At 32.5% G+C, this 21290-nt stretch overlaps 1 protein-coding gene across 1 annotated transcript; it reads right to left on the bottom strand.

The window, feature by feature from the left end:
- Positions 1–327: 327 nt before the first annotated feature.
- On the bottom strand, positions 328–12713 carry LOC127879401 (uncharacterized). Its single transcript, XM_052426185.1, has 6 exons — positions 12633–12713; positions 12219–12332; positions 11869–11976; positions 11596–11715; positions 1407–1460; positions 328–819 (listed from the first exon to the last, which is right to left on the bottom strand). Exons 3-6 carry the CDS (start codon positions 11938–11940, stop codon positions 541–543), a joined length of 525 nt encoding a protein of 174 aa, XP_052282145.1. The 5' UTR covers positions 11941–11976; positions 12219–12332; positions 12633–12713; the 3' UTR covers positions 328–540.
- Positions 12714–21290: the final 8577 nt, after the last annotated feature.

Here is a 21290-nt window from a genome sequence, read left to right as displayed (position 1 = left end):
TTAACAAATTGCCCATATTGTATAATATACACAAATAATACTCAAACGGTTAAGTGTGCAGAACTCAGAGTAAATCATGTGCATAACAAATTTGCCAGCACATTGAATACACAGACTCAACAATCAGAATGTTCAAAACTAAATTACAAACGTTTCACCAAACATTGCACATTTCTTAGCATAACTTATTACATAAGTGAAAATCAACTAGAGTGTTAACAAGGCAAATGTTGACGCCGCACGATGCACAACGGACAAAAGGTGATCACAAAAGCGCACCATTAGCACATTGTGCTCAGGTGAGCTAAAAATTTAGCTAGTCGTACAGATATTCATATCATTTATTTCTAATTTACAGATGCTCAGATAAAAACTAAAACAAATCAAATACAAAATGTCAAAACTTAAACTTTAAATATAATAGGACAAAATAGATCAAGCTGGTAAAAATGGAAGATATAAAACATCGCACCACTACAAAAAGTTCACAGTACACAAAATATCTACCTACATTAAATGAAATGCACTTTGTTGTTAGAATCATAACATGTCTTCAGGGGCAAGTGGCATGGAAAGCCTAACCTGTGGAATCTCACTTTGTAAACAAAGATGATCCGCTTCTGCTTTCGATGAAGAACAGTATTGAGTTGCCACCCCATTATCAATGCTGTATATATGGTGGCAGCTTGCTATGTCCTCTTCTGAGCAGACATTTAGAGCTTCCCTTGTGTGGATTATTCCTAAGCTAAACTTCTGTCGCCACCATCTCGACATCCCAATCGTCAGAAAGATGCATGTTGTTCTGAACAACAGCAGACGCTGTTGACCACAGAAGCACTAATAGGATATGTTACGTAAAGACATAAATATTAGTTTCTTTGAATGAATACAAATCATGCACATTAATAATCTTCATGCAAAATTTGACAATTTAGCTCTAATAATTATACAGAATCCTACATATGATTACCCTTTAATTTTATCAGCTTAACCAGTTTAGGAAGTTGTCAAGAGTGGCAAAGATTTCAACAAAACAATAGTATTATCAACACACATACTAAGTCAATTATCTATCTTCGCGAAAAGTAAGGATGGAAATTATCAGTCAAAAGCACACATGGTTAATAAACAACATAATATTTAAGGACTCATACCTACCTGGCATAAAGTCAACTAAACTTGCAGAACAGAAATTCTATTAAGCCAAAAATTAATTAAAAGATGCTGACTGTAAAGAATCAGATGTCCATTTTGAATAGATTTAATCTACACAAATACATCTTTAAGTATGTCAATACACATTAAATTCAATTTGGCAAGATATTCATAAAAGGGTAGTTATAGTAACAATAATCAAAATTAAATACACACACTTTTTTTTAAGAATGGCGGACAGGTATCCTTACCTTCATTCCGGTCGTTGTCAATGTCCAGAAAAAAAAACTTGTTCCAACTTTAACCTGAAAAATGCCAGAGCACACATATTGGAACAAAATCTCTGTACATAAATTTTATAATTACCAAAAAGTTTGACAAAAAACAGTAATGATGTAAAATGTTGATTTTTGTTAACCGAGTGATGCCATTCTGTTGCTGAACATAATAATGTTGTATGTTATTTAGTTACTTAAATAACCCTTGTATCGGTGTCATAAAGATGAATAACAAGAACACCGCTAAGCGGGTGCAGACCGCTCATCTATTTTTATTTTTAAAGGTGAAGGGACCATTTCAATACTTCAATCAACAAGATATGTGTTTGTCAGATACACAATGCCCCCTATTGCGCCACTTTGAACCCATAAATTTGACCTTTGATCTTGAAGGATGACCTTGGCCTTGACCTTTCACCACTCAAAATGTGCAGCTCCATGAGATACATATGCATGCCAAATAAAAATTTGCTATCTTCAATATTGCAAACGATATGACCAACGTTAAAGTTTTGACGCCGCTTTGAAGCCATATATTTGACCTTTGATTTTGAAGGATGACCTTGACCTTTCACCACTCAAAATGTGAAGCTCCGTGAGATACACATGCATGCCAAATATCAAGTTGCTATATTCAATATTGCAAAAGTTATTCAATATTGCAAAACTTTAACCAAGGTTAAAGTTTTCCACAGAATGACAAACAAACAGACAAACAGGCCAGAAACAATATACCCCCGATCATAAAAGGGGTTAGTGGTGGGGTTGAGAGGGGTGTATAGTGTGGGATTGTGGTCATTTATTACATTATCTTTCAACAATTAAAAACTATATAAAACAAGGTGAAGCCAGTAGGGGCCTAAAAAAAATTTTTGAGGGGGAGGGGGGGATTCTTGGATGGATGGTTGGACAGTCTGCAAAGCATATGTCATTCAAATCGATGTCTTAAGACTTGAACGGTAAATTGAATGAATTCAATGATATTTGTGTTTATAATTTTTTCATCTGTAAAATATAACACATGGTGAAATATTTATCTAAAAAAAACATACTGGTAAGCTTTATTAACAACTGTGTTTGAAATAGTCTGTTTATTTATTTATACGTGAATATTTTGACATGAAATATGGGCTATGTGATAAGTTAGCGATCGCTTCAATCGATTAGAGCCATCAATCCTTTGCATTGATCGTTCCAGGGCGGTGACCTCATATTAATCCCTTACTCTCATAGTATCGGCCCTCCTCATAGTTTCGTGCCTTTAACGAAAAACCTTCAAGAAGTGCTTGAAAGTTATTTTTTTTTAATTCTTAGAAAATGTAATTTATTTGTTATCCATGACTATAACTACGATCATTCTCATGCTTTCCGTAGTTCGTTGGAAAGTAGGTCATGTATGTTCCAGGGTGATGCTATGATTTGTAGTTACGTTGCACACAAATATTTCAGTTTGTTAATGGATTTTAAGTAACTTTATCAAATGTTGTATATGCCGCTTATTTTTTTATAAAATGTAAAAGTATTTTAAGAACAACATGAGCAACAGTTTCGTTTTTCTCTCAAGCTTTTTTAGGACAAGCACATGCGCATAGTAACAAATCTTAGCAACCAATCAGAAGGGCCGATACATGGAGACAATTTGTACATGAAACAGATAACTACAATGAGCTATGTTTATCCAGTATTTTGTCAAAACAATGCCGATTAAAACGCAGTTTTCGGTGTTATGTCCAAGAATACACATTTAACTATACATTGACATATATAAACATGCGTGATTTTGTATTTTTTCACTTCCAAAACGCGTATGTAGTCATTAAGAGGGCCGATACTACGAAAAGACATGCTAATCACGGCTATAAGGCATTCGCCTTAAATAAAGGACTAGCGGAATAGCATGCTAATAAACTGATGATTTCATAGATAAACATTTCGCATTAACACTCGGCAATATTTTATGTTTTCATTCCTTTACAAATACAATCTCTTGCTCAAGCTTCTTGGCAGAAATGTTCCCATTGCATAATTATTTAAAGAAATGTGTAAAAAATAATGTAAGCTAAGTCGAAAAACAACAAAGTTAAATGACACAGTTTTAACAATCACATGGTATTTGAACATAAAATGATTACGCATATATTTAACATTTTGTAGGATCTTAATAAAGTTAATTTATTTATATCATATACACTTCTACTTTGAATATCGACAAACTCGAAGACATCCAGGTTCAAAGGTCAAACCAACGTCTTGTCATTTGACTTTATGTACTTACCAGTCGTTTTGTACTAAAATAATTGTATCAACGTAAGGTTTGGGCAAACAAAAACGTATTAAAGTTATATATATATATATATATATATATATATATATATATATATATATATATATATATATATATATATATATATATATATATATATATATATATATATATAAACATGTATTTTTTTGTATTATAACAATTTTTAATATTACTCGTGTTTATTTGTTATTAAAACTGACGTAGAAACCCAGGCCTTCAAAATATGACATCTATATGTCCCAACCATATCATACAAATCACAAATCATACAAATAGTGAAGGTGTGGTTGATAGTCCTGAGATTCAATCAAACAGTTTAATGATTAGCTCCATTATTATTTACATCTGTGCCGTAGATAATGCGATCATATACAAAACCATATTTTTACTAGTGAGAAAAATCTTAAACCACTTTGTATTATATTTATTTATAAATAAATTATTAGGCAATTTTTTAAAAAGCAAGAGTATATGATCATTATGGTGTACCAGTAAAATGTATTAAGATGTAGTTATGTTAAAATGTTGTGTACGCACCATTCATATACGAAGAATTTTCACGCTGAGTGCGTTAAATAACATAACTAGATCAATATTGTTGTTGAATGACAAATATACGCCAACAGAAACGTCAGTGTCACCAGCAGGCGAGAAGTGTAGCCCAGGGCTCTTTATGTATAGCAAGGGACCATGTGGCAACGAGCGTGACACTGCACCCAGGCACTAGACACTAACCACATATCCGATACAAAAACAATACCTGATCGAAACTTTATGAGCACCATTTTGTCACCACAAAATACTTCGGGAAACACGTTTAGTAAAAATGTTGGTATAATTTTGCAATTTTAAGTAAGTCTTTATACATATTAGATCGCGACCAGAACGTACATTATTATCCTTAAATTTAAGTTAACAGAGCCGCGCGCTTTTTAAAAAAGATTCCCTTTATTTTGCAGCTGTGTTACCTAGCAAGCTAGAAGTAATTAACCTGTTATTAAGATAGTATCATAGGGCAATACTATTGTTACACAAAGATGAAAGGAAATCGTTAACATTTGTGTGTGAACTCACATTGCCTTTTTTATGCAGAATCACTACATGTTGGGCATGCAAATATGTTCTTGTTGTTTTGTTACAGCGCGTTTTCATGTAAGTGCCACTTTTATACTAACACGTTTCCACATTATCAACCCAGAAATTGACCAAGCTAATCATCGAAAAATAACCGTCGTTTTCATTTGTATTCTTGTTTTGATATTTATTTGAAAAATAGCAAAAATTTAACTATTAATCATTTATTATTTTAACAGTGAAACATAAAACATGTATTACTTAGAAGACATGGCGCGTTCATAAAACTTAAAACGTCTAACTTTCTAACCCGTGCACTGCACAATTGAAATTTTATAGCGTCGTTTTACAAGCGTAATAAAAATGCTATTTGTTGATGTGAATACATATTTAAATGAGTTAAACATACATTTATTGACAGCATTGATTTATGCATTAAACTAGTGTAGAAAGTAAGCATTAACCCATACATAACATTTCTAGTGCGAGTCAGTGTTCCCGCTGCATATCATTAACATAATAAATATTTAAATAATTAAATATTCAAAATATGTTTAAATCTTACTATTTTGCTATTTTCCTTCACTACTTTTTTTTTTTGTATATGTAGCGTTTATGTAAACAACGGTTATGCATATTGGATTGACGACCGCGCCTACAACCAGTAAAAGATCTAGTTAAGCCACCATAATTAAGAAATGTTCTGTTTTATAAAACAATAGTATAACTAGGGCGGGGAGACTTAGTATTAGTTAAAAATAGTTATGACAGACATATGCATTAAAAAACAGTTATGCGCATTTACACTATTCATAACAGTTAAGTTGTGAATTATCGTTGAAGATTGCGCCTTAGTTCACAATCACCTGAAACTGTGAAGAGAAAAGTAAGAGTATGTTGGCATTAATATCATTGAAATGTTCCGGTAAAAAACTTAATACCAGCAATTGACATAAACATCTTAAACATGCATCATGTTTTCCAACATAGAAGCCTAATACTCATTGTTGAGAACTTTGACGTAAATGAACCATTGATATGAACTAACATATGTTAAACCATAAATTCATAAAAGTTTACTAATATAACTCTTATTAAAACATGGATAAATCCTAAAGTGAAGACTGATAGGCAAGAAACATAAATATTATATATATAAATATATATACACACACGGTTTGTTCACAGTTAATGAGAATTGTAAGTTTTCAATGTATGCCTTAAATGTATAAATTCAAGTATAGGAAATGAAGAACATTTGAAGGCGAATTTAGGCCAAAAGCCTTAAAGCCCTAATAGCTCTGTTAGCTAATATTTTAATATATATATATATACCAAATGCAATCGTAAACACACTCTTAAATACTGTTTAGGTTCCAAACATAGGGTTCGATCCTCATAATGAAGACAGGTCGTATTTACGTGACCCGTTGGCTTGTCTCGAGGTGTGCTTTATCTGACACATTGGCTTGATGATTAAAAGCGAGATAATAAATAATACCCGAAGTATAATCGTATACACATAATGCATAATGTTGTAAAAAATGTTCGAGGTCAGAGAAAGTAACATTTAATTAGCATTGATATACCTTCCCAAACCAATCAATGTATCAATTGCAAATCATAAAGATATGTAGCTTCAGGAAAATCATATGTTTTATGTTGTTTTCAATTCTATATATTTTGTCGGAAGCCATGCTTTAACTCGAAGCTCCTTCGACCGACATGTTACAAAGTGTTTGTTAAACCTTACCCATGAACACACGTTAGAAACGAGCATTACAAAACAATGGATTAGAACTATCATGAACATCAAAGGTGTTTGTTTCATTAGGTGGAATATAACATAACACATGTTGTGTATAATACTGCATTGCATGCTAGATGGAAGTGAAAACACAGTAAATAAACCCTCGATAACCTACATAAATATTCCAAATAATCTGGTTTTAAAGTATGCTGTTAAAAACATAGATTTTTTGTATTGTTAAATCCTTTTAACATGTTTAGTTGGTAAATACTCTGAAAGGTATAACCATATATGTCTTGAAATATTACTGTAGACGTAAAAAGGTAACCCATAAAACTCATGATTTGCGAAGTACATGTAGCTATGAACTAGCCTCTGCAGTTATACAAAATGACTGATTTATCAAACACTTATAACAAAACATCGTGGTAATTGGTTAAATGTCTTTGGGATACTAATTTGCCTTCATAACTACCATACCTCTTGTATTATAGTTTTATAACATTTGCATGCATTATTGTAACAGGACTGCCTGTACGGTGTCTACTAATTATTCCAACCATGTTTGTATGTAAATTTACGATGCATATTGGCGAATAAAGTATATCTACACAAAAATATATACATCTATAAACGTGCTAAAACATACGTGGAAGTCATCCTATAAAAACATATTTTATATTTTTTAAACAATTATAAATACCATTTTGTAAATGCATACAGTTTTTGCCATGTTAGTATAAAACAATCAACTTTATTAAATAGTATTGATATTACTTTACAATGAAATGGTAAATTTTCGCCCGCAAAAACACCTTTAACAATATCCGCCATTATCTATTCGATACCCTTAAGTAAGAAATACAGCGAAGTGCAGTTTAAACAAACTACAATTAATTCCTTATCGTCGTAAAATTGGTAATAGTGCATTTACAGTAACCATAATTTTGGGAACAATTTAAGGAGTACTTGCTGTTTAAGATGGTTGCCTATGCGTATGTGCGTGCTCCCGCGCATGCTTGTATGTTCGTGTGTGTATGCATGTGTGCATAACTTTATTTCATGAATAAAAAAATCCCGTACATTGTGGCAACCTAGTGCACGCTAGATTGACGCTATGGTTACCAAGCAAAACAAGAAAATAATTATTAACTGTTTAGTATGTATTAAACACGAAAATCGAAAATTTAGACAGCCATAATGGCATATTTTCAGTGGATGTGTCTACAAAAAAAGCAGTGCGTGTATGTGTCCGCGCGTGCGTGTGTGTGCTTTTAATTGTGTATGACTGTGTTAATTGTAACATGCATACGCCCAATAGCTTATTGTCGTCTACTGAAATCTTATGCACTACATAGTATACTATTAAATTTGACACGACTACTGTAGATCTACATTAAACAAAATCTACAACAGCAACAAATAATGTGTTCTTACAATCACAAACATTAAAGTAAAAACACGTACAAGGCGTAACAACAACAATGTGTGCATATCTACAGTGCTAATGTATTCATACAACCTGAGCGGTGCATTCGTTCAAGATATAATTGAGGTAATTGTTAGTACCTATTAAATAAATTTGTTCATATAACATTTCTTAAAATTTTAAGAATTATACATTTAATTTTGTTTCCGTTATTTATATGTTATAAAGGTTTGTACTGACACTTGTACCATACGCAAAATAAAATAATATGAAAAAAATCAACACAAATACATTGTTTTTCTAAATATTAACAAAGTTAAGAAAAGAATATACATACAGAAATTGTTTGCACAACTTAAATATTACTATTAAACAAACACAAAACAAAGCATAACAGCGTCATCCGCCATTCTCTTGGGATTTAAAAAGCATTTCAGTAAATTGTAGGAATTTCGATATCAAGTATTGTATCAACTAATCTGTTTATGACTCAAGTAGTGTACAATTATAAAATAGTGATGTTTGCATTTAGTTAAAGTAGTTTCGATTGAGCTGCATGTTTCGCTCGTCGCTATTTTGTGCAAACAATGTTGTTAAAATATCGAAAACACGCTTGTTGTTAACATTTAACTTTAAACATGGTTAAATAATTCAAGAAGGCACGTGTTATGTTCTATGTTATTCATTCATTGGCTTTTTACTTCATTAAATCCTTTAGTTAGCATTTTCTTATAGACAATTTCTTCTTTGCTTGACCTAAAGTAATTTTCCACCAGTCACTATTTAATATTTTTTTCAAATAGTAATTTCGGTATTCACTAAAGTTGAACAGGCATTTTATGAACATTACATTTATTTGGTAGGTTGGTTTCTTTTGAAAATCAACTTTGAAATCAATTTATTCAATTTCCAACCACTGACATAACATGTAAACATTGTTATCGCAGTTTGTACACTTTAAAAATATGTACTTCGATTGACTCTATTTTCCGTTTTCTTCAAGTGATTCAAAGCTTAGTCGATGTATTAACAATGTCAAAAATGTTCTTCTATTTTAATAAAATCAGCGATAATTTAATTCATGTGAACACAATAAAGAATATTGTTATCCCACAAAGGTAAATAGTTCCACACAAAGATTTACAGCTTCGGATTAGCTTGTAACCATTTATATGAGTTAGACGGTCCACGTTTATGAATATTTTTCTAATACGATCCAATATATTTAATTAAACATTACAATATAAAGTTGCTTTGTTCTTCGATTAGAAAGTTTGATAAAACATTTCAAGTAAATAACAATACAGACAAAATAGTTTTATGTTAATACAGACGATCAACGGCCCGAAATAAATATTAATCTACAGAAATACAAAATATTCGCAAAAACGTCCGCATAAAAGATTATGTCTATAAATAGTGAACAATGAAGTTGTTATGTTGACAAAATATTCTACTCTTTTATGTTTAAAAACACTATAATATTTAAGAACATCAAAATGTTCAACTCTTTGAAGTTTAACAACATCGCTGTTATTTTCCTTGGACGACTCCGAGTGCCATGACTGGTCCGCCTTTGTGCAACAGAACCGCTGGCCATATACATTGATCAACGATGTCTCCCATCTTCGTGTAGGATGTAAAAGTCTCTTTGGTAAAGCGACTTCCTGGTTCGGCCCATAGCAATTCGACGGGCGGCTGCTGGACTTTCATCACCCAAACAAGTTTTGCTGCCTCCAAAGCATACGTGTCGAGCTGCGAAGGCTTTCCCTTAATTTTATAATTACTTGCGACTTCTTTCATAGGGCCGTCAAGAATAATCTAAGAGAGAATGATCAAAAAGGCATATGCCAAACGTAAAAAATTATTTAGTCGAGCAAATTCATAAATCAACCATGGAAAAGTATAAAACAAAAAAATAAACAATGCACTTAAATATAACTACAGCCACGTGTGTGGTTAATTACGGATTTATAACAAGGATTGTCAGTGTTACAAACAATGCAGAAATCCAATACCCGTCAAAGACTTATGTTAATTAAAGAGTGTGCATACTGCCACCAAAGCACATTAATGAGCTCGGCTGTTTTTGGAGAAAACCCGAGGTATTGTCATAGCAAGCTCGTCTTGTCGTGTCGTGTCGTGTCGTCCGCCGTAGCCGTCGTGCTTAAACATAACATTGGCTCTAAAATAAAATTGCTTCCACCTACAACTTTGAAACTTCATATGTAGATGCACCTTGATGAGTTAAACATGCCACACCCATTTTTGTGTCACTGGGTCAAATGTTAAGGTCACTGTGACCTCTAAAAAAAAGGCTGACAAGCTTTAAAATTATTCAAAACTGCACCCGCAGCCGAGCGTTGGCACCCGTTATGCGGTGCTCTTGTTTTTTTATAATCATATTGATCGTCGATTAACTACATATCTTCGTTGTTTTAAGATTTGTTTTTATTTATTTTCATTTTCAAAACATGTCTAGTGATGAAACATATTTCGCATAAACCTCACATTTATGTCATGGTGAATAACAAATTTCAAGATTATATATATCATGTACTTATTCTGTTATTGCAGTAGTTAATCTAATACATATTAACTCGGTAGATTTCAACAGATTGGCATACACACACATATATATATATATATATATATATATATATATATATATATATATATATATATATATATATATATATATATATATATATATATATATATATATATATATATATATATATATATATATATATATTTATATATATATATATATATATATATATTTATTTATTTATTTATTTATATATAAACTGTGTATTTCAAGTTTCATTTGTATGAACGTTTTAAGTTATTTTATGTTACGCAGAGGTAAAAAGACTTGCATACAAAAGTAAGTGGGGATTTACATACAGATCTTTAACCTTATTTTTGTACCAAGTTTCATTATCATCTCAAACGTAATTTTGGCGTGTTGATAATATACATTTGTGTCCGTTTTTAGCAAAAAGAGACCCTACCTTTGACCTCTGGTAAAAAACAAAAGGTCTTGCATAGCTCTCATATTGCTCTTTATCATTACCCTAAGCTCCTTACAAGTTATTCAACATTGGTTATTAATCGCTGGATTCCGTTGTAAATAATGTACGTTTTCATTTCAGTTTTTGGTGTCTGATAGAGTGACAGACGTATGAATTGGGGAATATATTTAAATACAGATTAATGGAAAACCTATAGCACGATGTGTATCAAAGATTCACAGGATACAGTTTTGCGGTCGAATGGATTAACGGGCATGAAGACGGTTGGACGGAATACAGACAAAAGAGAAGGACGAACGGAAGAAATCGAAAGTTTCCGGGAAAAAAAACAGATAGGCCACTTACGAAGAATCCTTTTTACTTAGATCGAATTGGATGGCAAAGTAAAACTGGTTTTAAAAAGGCATATTACACGACAGTATGTTCATGCAAATTGTGCACTGTATGCAATGAATACAATAAATTTCTGCGTACAAATTTCAAATTAACTAAACGGGTAGTGCGTTCTGAACAATATTTGTATTCCACAATTTCCATTCTTATATGATGATACCAAATCCTATTACCTTAGCTGTATGCTGACTTGACTGCAAAGCGAGAGCCTTCATCATGCATTTGATATACCTTTCGGCGGCTTGTTTTGTCTCTTCCATGCCAGTAAACTTACTGGCTTGACTGGAGTTTTGCTAATATGAAACAAACACAGATTGTTTGAGTGATCTTGAATTAATATTTAAAATTTAGATATGTATTGTATACATGAACATGTATTTGTTTATGCTTTGTTAGTTACATTTCATGTTACATTTATGTTATCGTGGTTGAATCTAAGTACTCACTGAACGGTCTATTGCGCTTCTATTTTGGTTGTTTATTTCATAAGCGACGCAAACAAGGATGCGCTCAGTCATGTCGGTCTTTTCTTTTTCACAGAATATATCTGCTTGCTTAGGGTGCAATTTAAATATAAAGAAACAAATTATGTGTGTGTAATGGACTTATCTTAATTTAACTCATCTATGTATCATGTGTTATCGTAAAAAGAATGATATCACGAAATTAAAAAAATGCTGCCTTAATAAAGTTACATAGTAAACTGAACACAATTTTTAAATTTATTGTTTCAAGTTTCAGCTTGCCATGGTCAATTTATGTGTGTTCAATAAGGATTTTGAAATAGTTAAATTACCTTAATAGTATCAGAAATAATGTTGATTATTTCACGTTCCTCTTTCTCGTTCTTGTCCAATATTTCAAATACATCGGTCCACTGATTCTCATAAAGTTGGGTGAACCATTCTGCCTGCGAATCATCACATGAAAATTTTTAACAGGAATTCTGATTTCATATACTTTGAACATTAAATTGAACAATACGTATGTCATATATGCCCATAGCCTGTAGCAACGATTTCTTAAAACTAGATTTCTTTGGACAGTATTACGCACACATGAATTAACTGCCATTAATGGAAATAAGAGATACAGACATCGACTTGAGTTTTGCTAATATGAAATAAACACAGACAGATACTTTGCATGTTATACCAATGAAAATCAATTGAAAGCTATTGAAAGGATGCTTCGAGACGAAATGTTTTACCGGTTTGGTTGGTCGGCATTGATCACTTAGGTCAGCAATTTGTGTATTGTCCTTTGTTAACTGATTAGCCGTGAACGCTGATAGTCTGTGTTTAAACAATGGCAATACATGTTGATATAAATCGTTACATTCAAGATATTATTCAATCAAGTATCAATGAATTTAAAAATAAAAATAGCATATATAATAATGTTTTTATTAAGCTTTTTCAATAAATGAATGAATAGTTCAAACGGATTGTAAAGTTGACGAATTAAATGTGTTTATATAGTTTTCGTTTAAATTGTACCTATTTGTCAGTTTATCTATCCGCTGATAACGCTATTTTCTTCCTTTTCCCTTCCGAGTTTTTCTTCCAAGCGCTTGGTTGCGTTTGCAAGTCTACAGCAAAACAAACTTACGTGAACAATTTTATTTATTTGTTTTAATAAAAATAAATTGTAATAATTGTTTTTAATGTAAATGAGCATATAAATATTCAAAGTGCGCTCAAATAATGGATTATATATTTTGCATGATAATTTGCTAACTTTTATTGTCACTCCTCTTGTTCTTTCTTCGTTTTCCACTGCAAAATGCTCACTGACAAGCTAAACCAATTTATGTATAAATTTCCGTATCTTGTTCCAAATAAAAATGCACGGGAATGCGAATTTATTATAGGTAATAACTATGCAATACTTTTTAATTAACTTATTAGTTTTTATGACCATAAAGCGTTTTAAGTACACATTTGTAGAATCGCTCTTCTGACAAACTATAGAGTTATGTGCAGCAGGAACTTTCGAATGTTAACACAATCAATGGACATAATTAGTTCAGATTCGATTTAAGCATGAATTTTAGTATTTATATAGGACAGATGCTTTTACATCCTTTATTCGCTTCTTCTTAATTATTATTAACATTTAAGCCCAAACCTGTTTAATGTCTCATCAAGTTCATCATGATCTGCTTTAATCTGCTGTTCCTTTACTACATCGAGATCTTGTTTGGAAGCTGGCCTGAATTAGGAATAATAATAAGTGGGGTATAATTAAATACATGTTAAACTAATTGTTTATTAATTCTACATCAAGTGTATTTTTATTCATCAACCGAACAGCGTCTACACGGTATTTGTGGTAAAAACATGTTTAATATAGCCTGAACAGGATAACGTTTATTAACAACATATTGACTTGTTCATACATATTTTTCGTTTCGTGTTAACGTCCATTTATGGCATGTACGAATCACTTTCGATGTTTGAAAATAATTTATGACATACACTAGAATTTTATACTCAAATACAAGTTAAAGCTTAAATAATATCATTTACAAGCCAGTTATGAATTTAAACGAGCCACAATAAAGCAATTATTTGAATCGACATTCGTGTTCTTTTACCATATCAAAAATACTGATTAAATTACTTAGACCGCTGAAGTTGCGTTACCAAGTCTTTAACTTCTCGTTTCAATTCCTCGTATTCCTGGCTCAAACTGGTAATTTTCAAACGACCCGATCTGCAATGAGTATCAATTAAGAGGAATCAATAGATAATGACCACAAAATATTGTATAAAATTTTCGTCCTTAAAAATTTCATAATAATTATGAATACCATTTAAAAAATGCGAATGAAGACGAGTATTGAATATATTGAAATAAATTGGGAGACGTCTATAGAGTCTATAGTATTCTATTTGTATAACTATTAACTGATGTTTGAAGAACAGTTATGACGTAATGAAGTGTTAATGAAGACCATAGAGAATATATCTGAAAGATATTTTAACACGGATAAGATAATACCTACCCAGTTGTATTTTCTGTATCTCCTTGTTGTTTTTTTTCCGTAAAATCTTTCTTATACGTTTAATAAAAGTCCTTTACAAAACGTGCTATGCACGATGTTTACAGATACATAAATAGTAGATTCCAACCTTTGTAAGTAGTAAAACATTATATTGTTAGTGTAGTGTTGTATGCTTTGTCCTGTTTTATATGGCAAATAATCACACGTTTTTAGTGAAAGATGACAGCAATAATTTCTCTCTATATGATTTCTCTAAAGTTGTATTTTTTCTTTATTTAATTTAGTTGCCAGTCTGCACAAGTTACAGCTGCACTATCCAAATAAAAGATTGCAAGCGATGCCGCAATTAAGTGATTGAAACGCATGCATAAAATTATAAGATCATACTAAAAAAATGTTGTTTTACGTACATATACGTATACGTGTATGTAAAATCAATACGTTATACGATATGCTGTTATAAACTTATGTGATAGTGTTAAAATTTCAAATTAAAATAGTATTACAAACAATTAAAAGCAATATTTTATTGCCGATCTTATGCGCTGTGCAAACTTTAACAGCCTTCCAAAACAATTAGCGTGAAAAACATGCAAAGAAGGCTTTAACAGTGCCGGACGTTATTTAGGATTCCTGATCGGTCCATCGAAAACACCTATCTATTAAAAACGTGGTTAACTTTCAAATTAATAACACCCAATACCCACTAGGTACATCAATACAACATTGTTTTAAACAGTCCCCATACGATTGGCCTGTGATGAAGATGGCTTGTGCATATGACCCCTACATTACTATTCTTACGATGACCATATTTCATTAGCATGTCTCTATAATAAAATTGATTATGATAAATACTATCTTAATAGCAGCTACCTGTTATTTGACATCTGAAGGTGGGTCACGCATTAGTATCTCATTGATATGTTTACCTAGTTTCATGATACAATTCTATGTACTTTTATGTACTTTTCGAGTTATTTATTTAAAAACGATTTCGGGGGTTAAGTTGGGCGGACAGGTGAACAGTTTAGGGGATTTCCCTCTAAAGAAATTATTGTATACAAAGAGTCGTTATGATATATTATGTAATTGTACAGAAATGACAATATTAAGTTATTTTCCACTTTAAGTCACAGTCGTGATCTTTTTTTACCTAGAGCGAACAGTCTCCCATTATTCCCACGTGACACTTAAAAAGTGTAACCAATTTCGTCTTCGAATCTACAATACTGTCTGAGAAATCGCTTGATCCTGCTTTATCATAGATACTTTTCTAGTTTTTCGGACGGATAGACATACCTATGACGAAAAGAGATGGTAATAATCCTTAAATTGCTTAATTCCTTTAAAAATTATAGGTATGGCGTGTTTCATATAAGTGTGACCAGTTTTTTGGGGTAAACCGACGGACCCTTTTTGCGGACGGACGGACAAACGGATAGAGGGAAAGACAGACATAATTGACGGAAAGTGAAAAATAGAGTCATACGGTGAAACCTATAAGGTACTGCTAATAGCCAAAATCAAAATTAGCAAAAACAAGTGTACAAGATAAAAACAACCGACCGCTATGGATGACGATAAAATAGCAGTTATGATCAAAACAAAAGCTCGTCAAACATTTATAACAATTAGCATACCGTTGCTTTTCAAAAACGACTGTAAATAAGTTAGCTTTTATATTAAAATAAGATTGCGCTCTTAAATAATGCTCCTCATAAACATACTGAAAGAACAAAAACACACTGTTTATAAATGTGTAACTGTTATCCTCATGAACCTAGTTGTTCATATGGTTTTCTGTACCAAACCGTACTTTTGACATGTTGCAACAACTCGTAAAGACGATAATCGATAGACTATGCGAATGAAATTAAAACGTGTAAATGTCTATGTTATATATATTTACATATTTGCACAAACACACATAGCATCAATCACAACAAATAATTACGCACGTTGAAGTGTCTGAACCCATCTTCACATCGACCTTTTCACGTGTCGACTTATATTCAGTTTGTCCCATGACTGATTGGTTCTTCTTCTCATTCTCATCGAATGTCAATATAACAGAAAGTACTATGGTTCACACAACAGAATTGACTAACAGACATTAATCGAACAATATATATATATATATATATATATATATATATATATATATATATATATATATATATATATATATATATATATATATATATATATATATATATATATATCAAATTTGCGCAGTATTAATATGAACAATTCATGCATATGATAAACAAGAAGTGTATGTAGTTAATAGTATAACAGTAGGTCTTTCCGTCTGTCGATATATCCTACTGTCCCGAAACGTGTTTAAACAGTTCATTCCCCGTCGTTTGAAGGAAGTCAATGCACTCTGCTCTTGTTCACCATTACTATAAGTTGTATCCCCCGCACTCAACATACGGCTGGCTTCTGTGCTAAGACAACACGTTGATGTCAAGGGTCTAATAGCAGCACTTTATTACTAAACAGAGGTGGTGCATTTCATAACTTGACCGTGAATTAAACATACATTTGAACAACTTGACACAAATGGTATCATATATCAGACAGTTTGTCGCGTATTTTATCGTACAAATCAATAAGTTAACTAATTCAATTCAATTTAATTGATCGATACGTGAAAATAAGTTTCCATCATTTACGAAAGCAGCAAAAGTTATTCCACTTTATCAAAAAGGTTGCAATATTCATTCCGTCATATAACTCAGAAGCAACGTCAGCATGTTACTCAAATAATTTTCGTTAAATACACATATAACTATTCTACAGTCTATCCACTTATTGATATGTATAATTAAATATTTCAATCATAATACGTTATCAAAAATCAACATGCAGAGGAATTCAAATATAAATAAAAATGGATATCCTGTTATTTAAAATATAGATCTTAACAAGTATGTTTAGGGTCACAATTCCGCAAGGCTTAGATTAGGGTGATTTCTATAATCTTTGTTAATGATATGTTTGCTTCCCTCCATAGAATTTGACGTCTTTTTGCTCACAGCACACCTTCTGTTTCATTAAATGACGACGCCCTCGCTGAAAGCATTATAAGTAATGCGATGTAAAAATCAAGTGAAAAAATACCTGGTTGATTTTAAACGTTCAAAGGCGGAAGTAGTAGATTGTTACCTTTTCAAAAAACAACACAGACCAACACTTTATTGACAAAAAAATTGTATAAGAGGTTTTTGTCTGTTAAGACCCTCATTTTCTTGATACTCAATCACGCGGGACGTCAACCGTTCAGGTGATAACTTTGGTGATAATGTTTGAAATTGAAAACTGCTAGGCTTGTTTTCAGGTCAAATACTTCAAACACTTAATTTACTTGATACATGACACATTGGAATATGCACAAATCCAATTTTGTGCTTGGCTTAAACAATCTCGGACAAATTTAAATCGAGTACATTCATCGCATATCTCAAAAAACAGATTTGCATTTCATTCACAACTAGCCATTACTTGAAAGTGACCAACATGATATAAGGTTATACCAAAAGAAACCTTATATGCTTGAGGAATTGATACATTAATGTTGACAATGACACTGCTCATGCAGAAGCCGTACTCGCAGTAAGTAGCTATAATTAGGGTCGTGTTAATTATTTTGTAGTTGCTTCTTTAGTTGTTGAATGTTCTGTACATTCGTATATTGAATAACACGTTTGTCTGTTTCCGAGAATCTATGTGATTTTGTGATTAATGAAGTTCTTGCTCGTTTTAAAGTGTTGAGTATTTTCACTTTTATTAAGCAGTCTTTTATTACACTTTTTCATAACTAAGACCTGTGATCACTAACACAATATGATTGAAGTTGAATGATAAATTATTCGAAATTTATTGAATAATGATTTAAATTCAAACTTATGATAGTGTGAAACTGAGGAAGCTACGTGCCCATCCGGCCAAAACCGTTTGAGATACTTATACACCATTTAACTGTTAAGACACCGATCAACTGATTTAAATTCCGTTTTACCCTGAAATCTCGTGATTATCCGTAACGCGCGTTAAAAATCTATGTACTTATACTCATCCAGCTCATCGCTTTAATGAAAATAAATTAATATCGGTATTCAGGATTGATATTCAAAAGTCGACAATATTTCTGGGAGTTCAGCGATATTGAAAACGATCGAACCTTTGTTCTTATTGAGTACAAAATAGAAACTTAAATGTTTCGTTGAGTAGAATTAAACATCAATCTTTTTCTCTATCTCTTTTTTTCTCTTTAGTCTTATAAAATCATTATTACTCAATCTTTATAGTCAACTTATTTCATGATTATCTGGTATATAATAATTCAAAATTATGCTTATGTTTCGATACATGAACAGTATTGAAATGCTTGTACAGCATTATCTGCATATTTTACTACCGGAAATAAAAATAAAAGTGTATGTCATAATGTATGGTCAAATGCAAAATTAACAACTTTATTGTTAAATAGGTATGTTCCGCTCTATAGCTTGACCATGCACCGAAATATTTTTGAAAGCTTTCAAAGTTGAAATTAAATGTAAAACTATGGACATTATTGTCCAAAAGGACCTATCCATTATATAACTTGAATTTCTTAAATGATTTTAAATAACGTCGCACAAATGTTCAAATATACATTAAATGGTGAGTACAACGCCAACTCCTGAGAACTGTAATGTTTAAAACAAGTGTGTTCCTTTCATCTCTATCATTTGGTGGTGCATATAGGGACTTTTGACGTTCGTTGTGTTACGTATTTGTATCTTTCGCTCACAAAAACACACATCGCCGCATTAACGTTGGTACTCGAAGATTAAACGTGAACATGCCGTATTTATTGTCAAGGCTTTATGTCGTCGTAAAAGCGGTATGTGGAAGTATTAGTCACTTTCAGTGAATTGGTACTAGGATGTCCATTTCTGTCTATTTATCCCCACGCTTTTCGGAGAAAAAGTGGGGATATTGTGGTTATGTCCGTCCGTCCGTCCGTCCTGGCCACCTGCTCCTCCTACACTATTAGCACAAGAACCTTTAAACTTACACACATGGTAGCTATGAGCATATGTGCGACGGGGAACTATTTGGAATTTTGATCTGACCCCTGGGTTAAAAGTTATGGGGGTTGGGGTGGGGCCGGGTCAGAGATTTTTACTCATTTTTGAAGGTTATTTTTCTATATTTTCTTCATTTCTACACCGATTGTTTTCAAATTGATACTGAACCCCTCTTATGACCATATGGTCAATCTCAACTATGCTTGGCCCAATTACCAACCCTGGGGCGCCCCGCCCACAGAGGCCACGCCCACCCAAATTTGCCTTTTACTATAATTTCTTCATTTCTACACCGATTGACTTCAAATTGATACTGAACCTCTCTTATGACAATACGGTCAATCTCAGCTATGCATGGCCCCATTACCAACCCTGGGGCGCCCCGACCACATAGGCCACGTCCATCAAAAATTGCCTTTTACTATATTTTTTTCATTCCTACACCGATTCACTTCAAATTGATACTGAACCTCTCTTATGACAATACGGTTAATCTCAACTACGCATGGCCCCATTACCAACCCTCGGGCGCCCCGCCCACATAGGCCACGCCCACCCAAATTTGCCTTTTACTATAATTTCTTCATTTCTACACCGATTCACTTCAAGTTGATACTGAACCTTTTTTATTACAATACAGTCAATCTCAACTATGCAAGGCTCCATGACCAACCCTGGGGCGCCCCGCCCACATAGGCCACGCCCACCCAAAATTCCCTTTTACTATAATTTCTTCATTTCTACACCGATTTACTTCAAATTGATACTGAACCTCTCTTATGACAATACGGTCAATCTCAACTATGTATGGCCCCATTACCAACCCTGGGGCGCCCCACCCAAATAGGCCACGCCCACCTTAAATTGCCTTTTACTATAATTTCTTCATTTCTACACCGATTCACTTCTAATTGATACTGAACTTCTCGTATGACAATACGGTCAATCTCAACTTTGCATGGCCCCATTACCAACCCTGGGGCGCCCCTGGGTCAAACATGCGGCGTGGGGATACGCGTCGGCCTCTGCCGCGCCATTTCTAGTTAACAATTGTTTTAATATTAAATGAACGTCTACTAACTACTTATAGACATGTTTAATATACATTTACTGATAGGAAGTTGAATACATTTTTTATTTCTTCTAAATGTTGTTGTGCCTTTTCGCAAAGCGTTTTGTAGTACAGCGTACTCTGATTTTTGTCAGATATAATGTTTTTTAATGGCCTCGCGATGAAATCAATGTGTTGCTGTACTGCCATGATATAACTGAAATAATAAACCATTGGTTACCCTGCAACACGTTCTTAATTATTATCATGAGTAATTATTATTGCTAAAAATTTGAAGATGTTATTGTTTGATTTAAAACCTTTAATTAATAAAATGTACAATAATTTATGAATATTTCCCAAAATAGTATTACCATTTCAGCTATTTCTATGTAAGAATGTAAGAAATAAGAAGAATACTGTGTGAATAATTCGTGCGTTTGTTATTGGAAAAGCAAACAATTTAAAACTACACGTGTCTAAATAGCCTAAATAGTTTACTGGTTTTAATCACGCTTTGTTATCGACTGGTTTCAATATATATCCATCAATGATCATACCTGGTGAGGTCAGTTAATTTAGGCTAAAAAACACTAACATTGTGAAAAAGTAGGCACAGTCAGCTGGAACTATTCGATAATGCGGTGTTCAATATTTTTTCTAAATTGAAATAATTGTAAGTCCTTGTTTAAATTAAGTTGAACTTGAGTGAAATACAACATC

The sequence above is a fragment of the Dreissena polymorpha genome, chromosome 4 (genome assembly GCF_020536995.1).
Source record: "Dreissena polymorpha isolate Duluth1 chromosome 4, UMN_Dpol_1.0, whole genome shotgun sequence".
Lineage (NCBI taxonomy): Eukaryota > Metazoa > Mollusca > Bivalvia > Myida > Dreissenidae > Dreissena > Dreissena polymorpha.
Note: the sequence above shows the minus strand (reverse complement) of the source record. Positions and strands in the feature narration are given on the sequence as shown.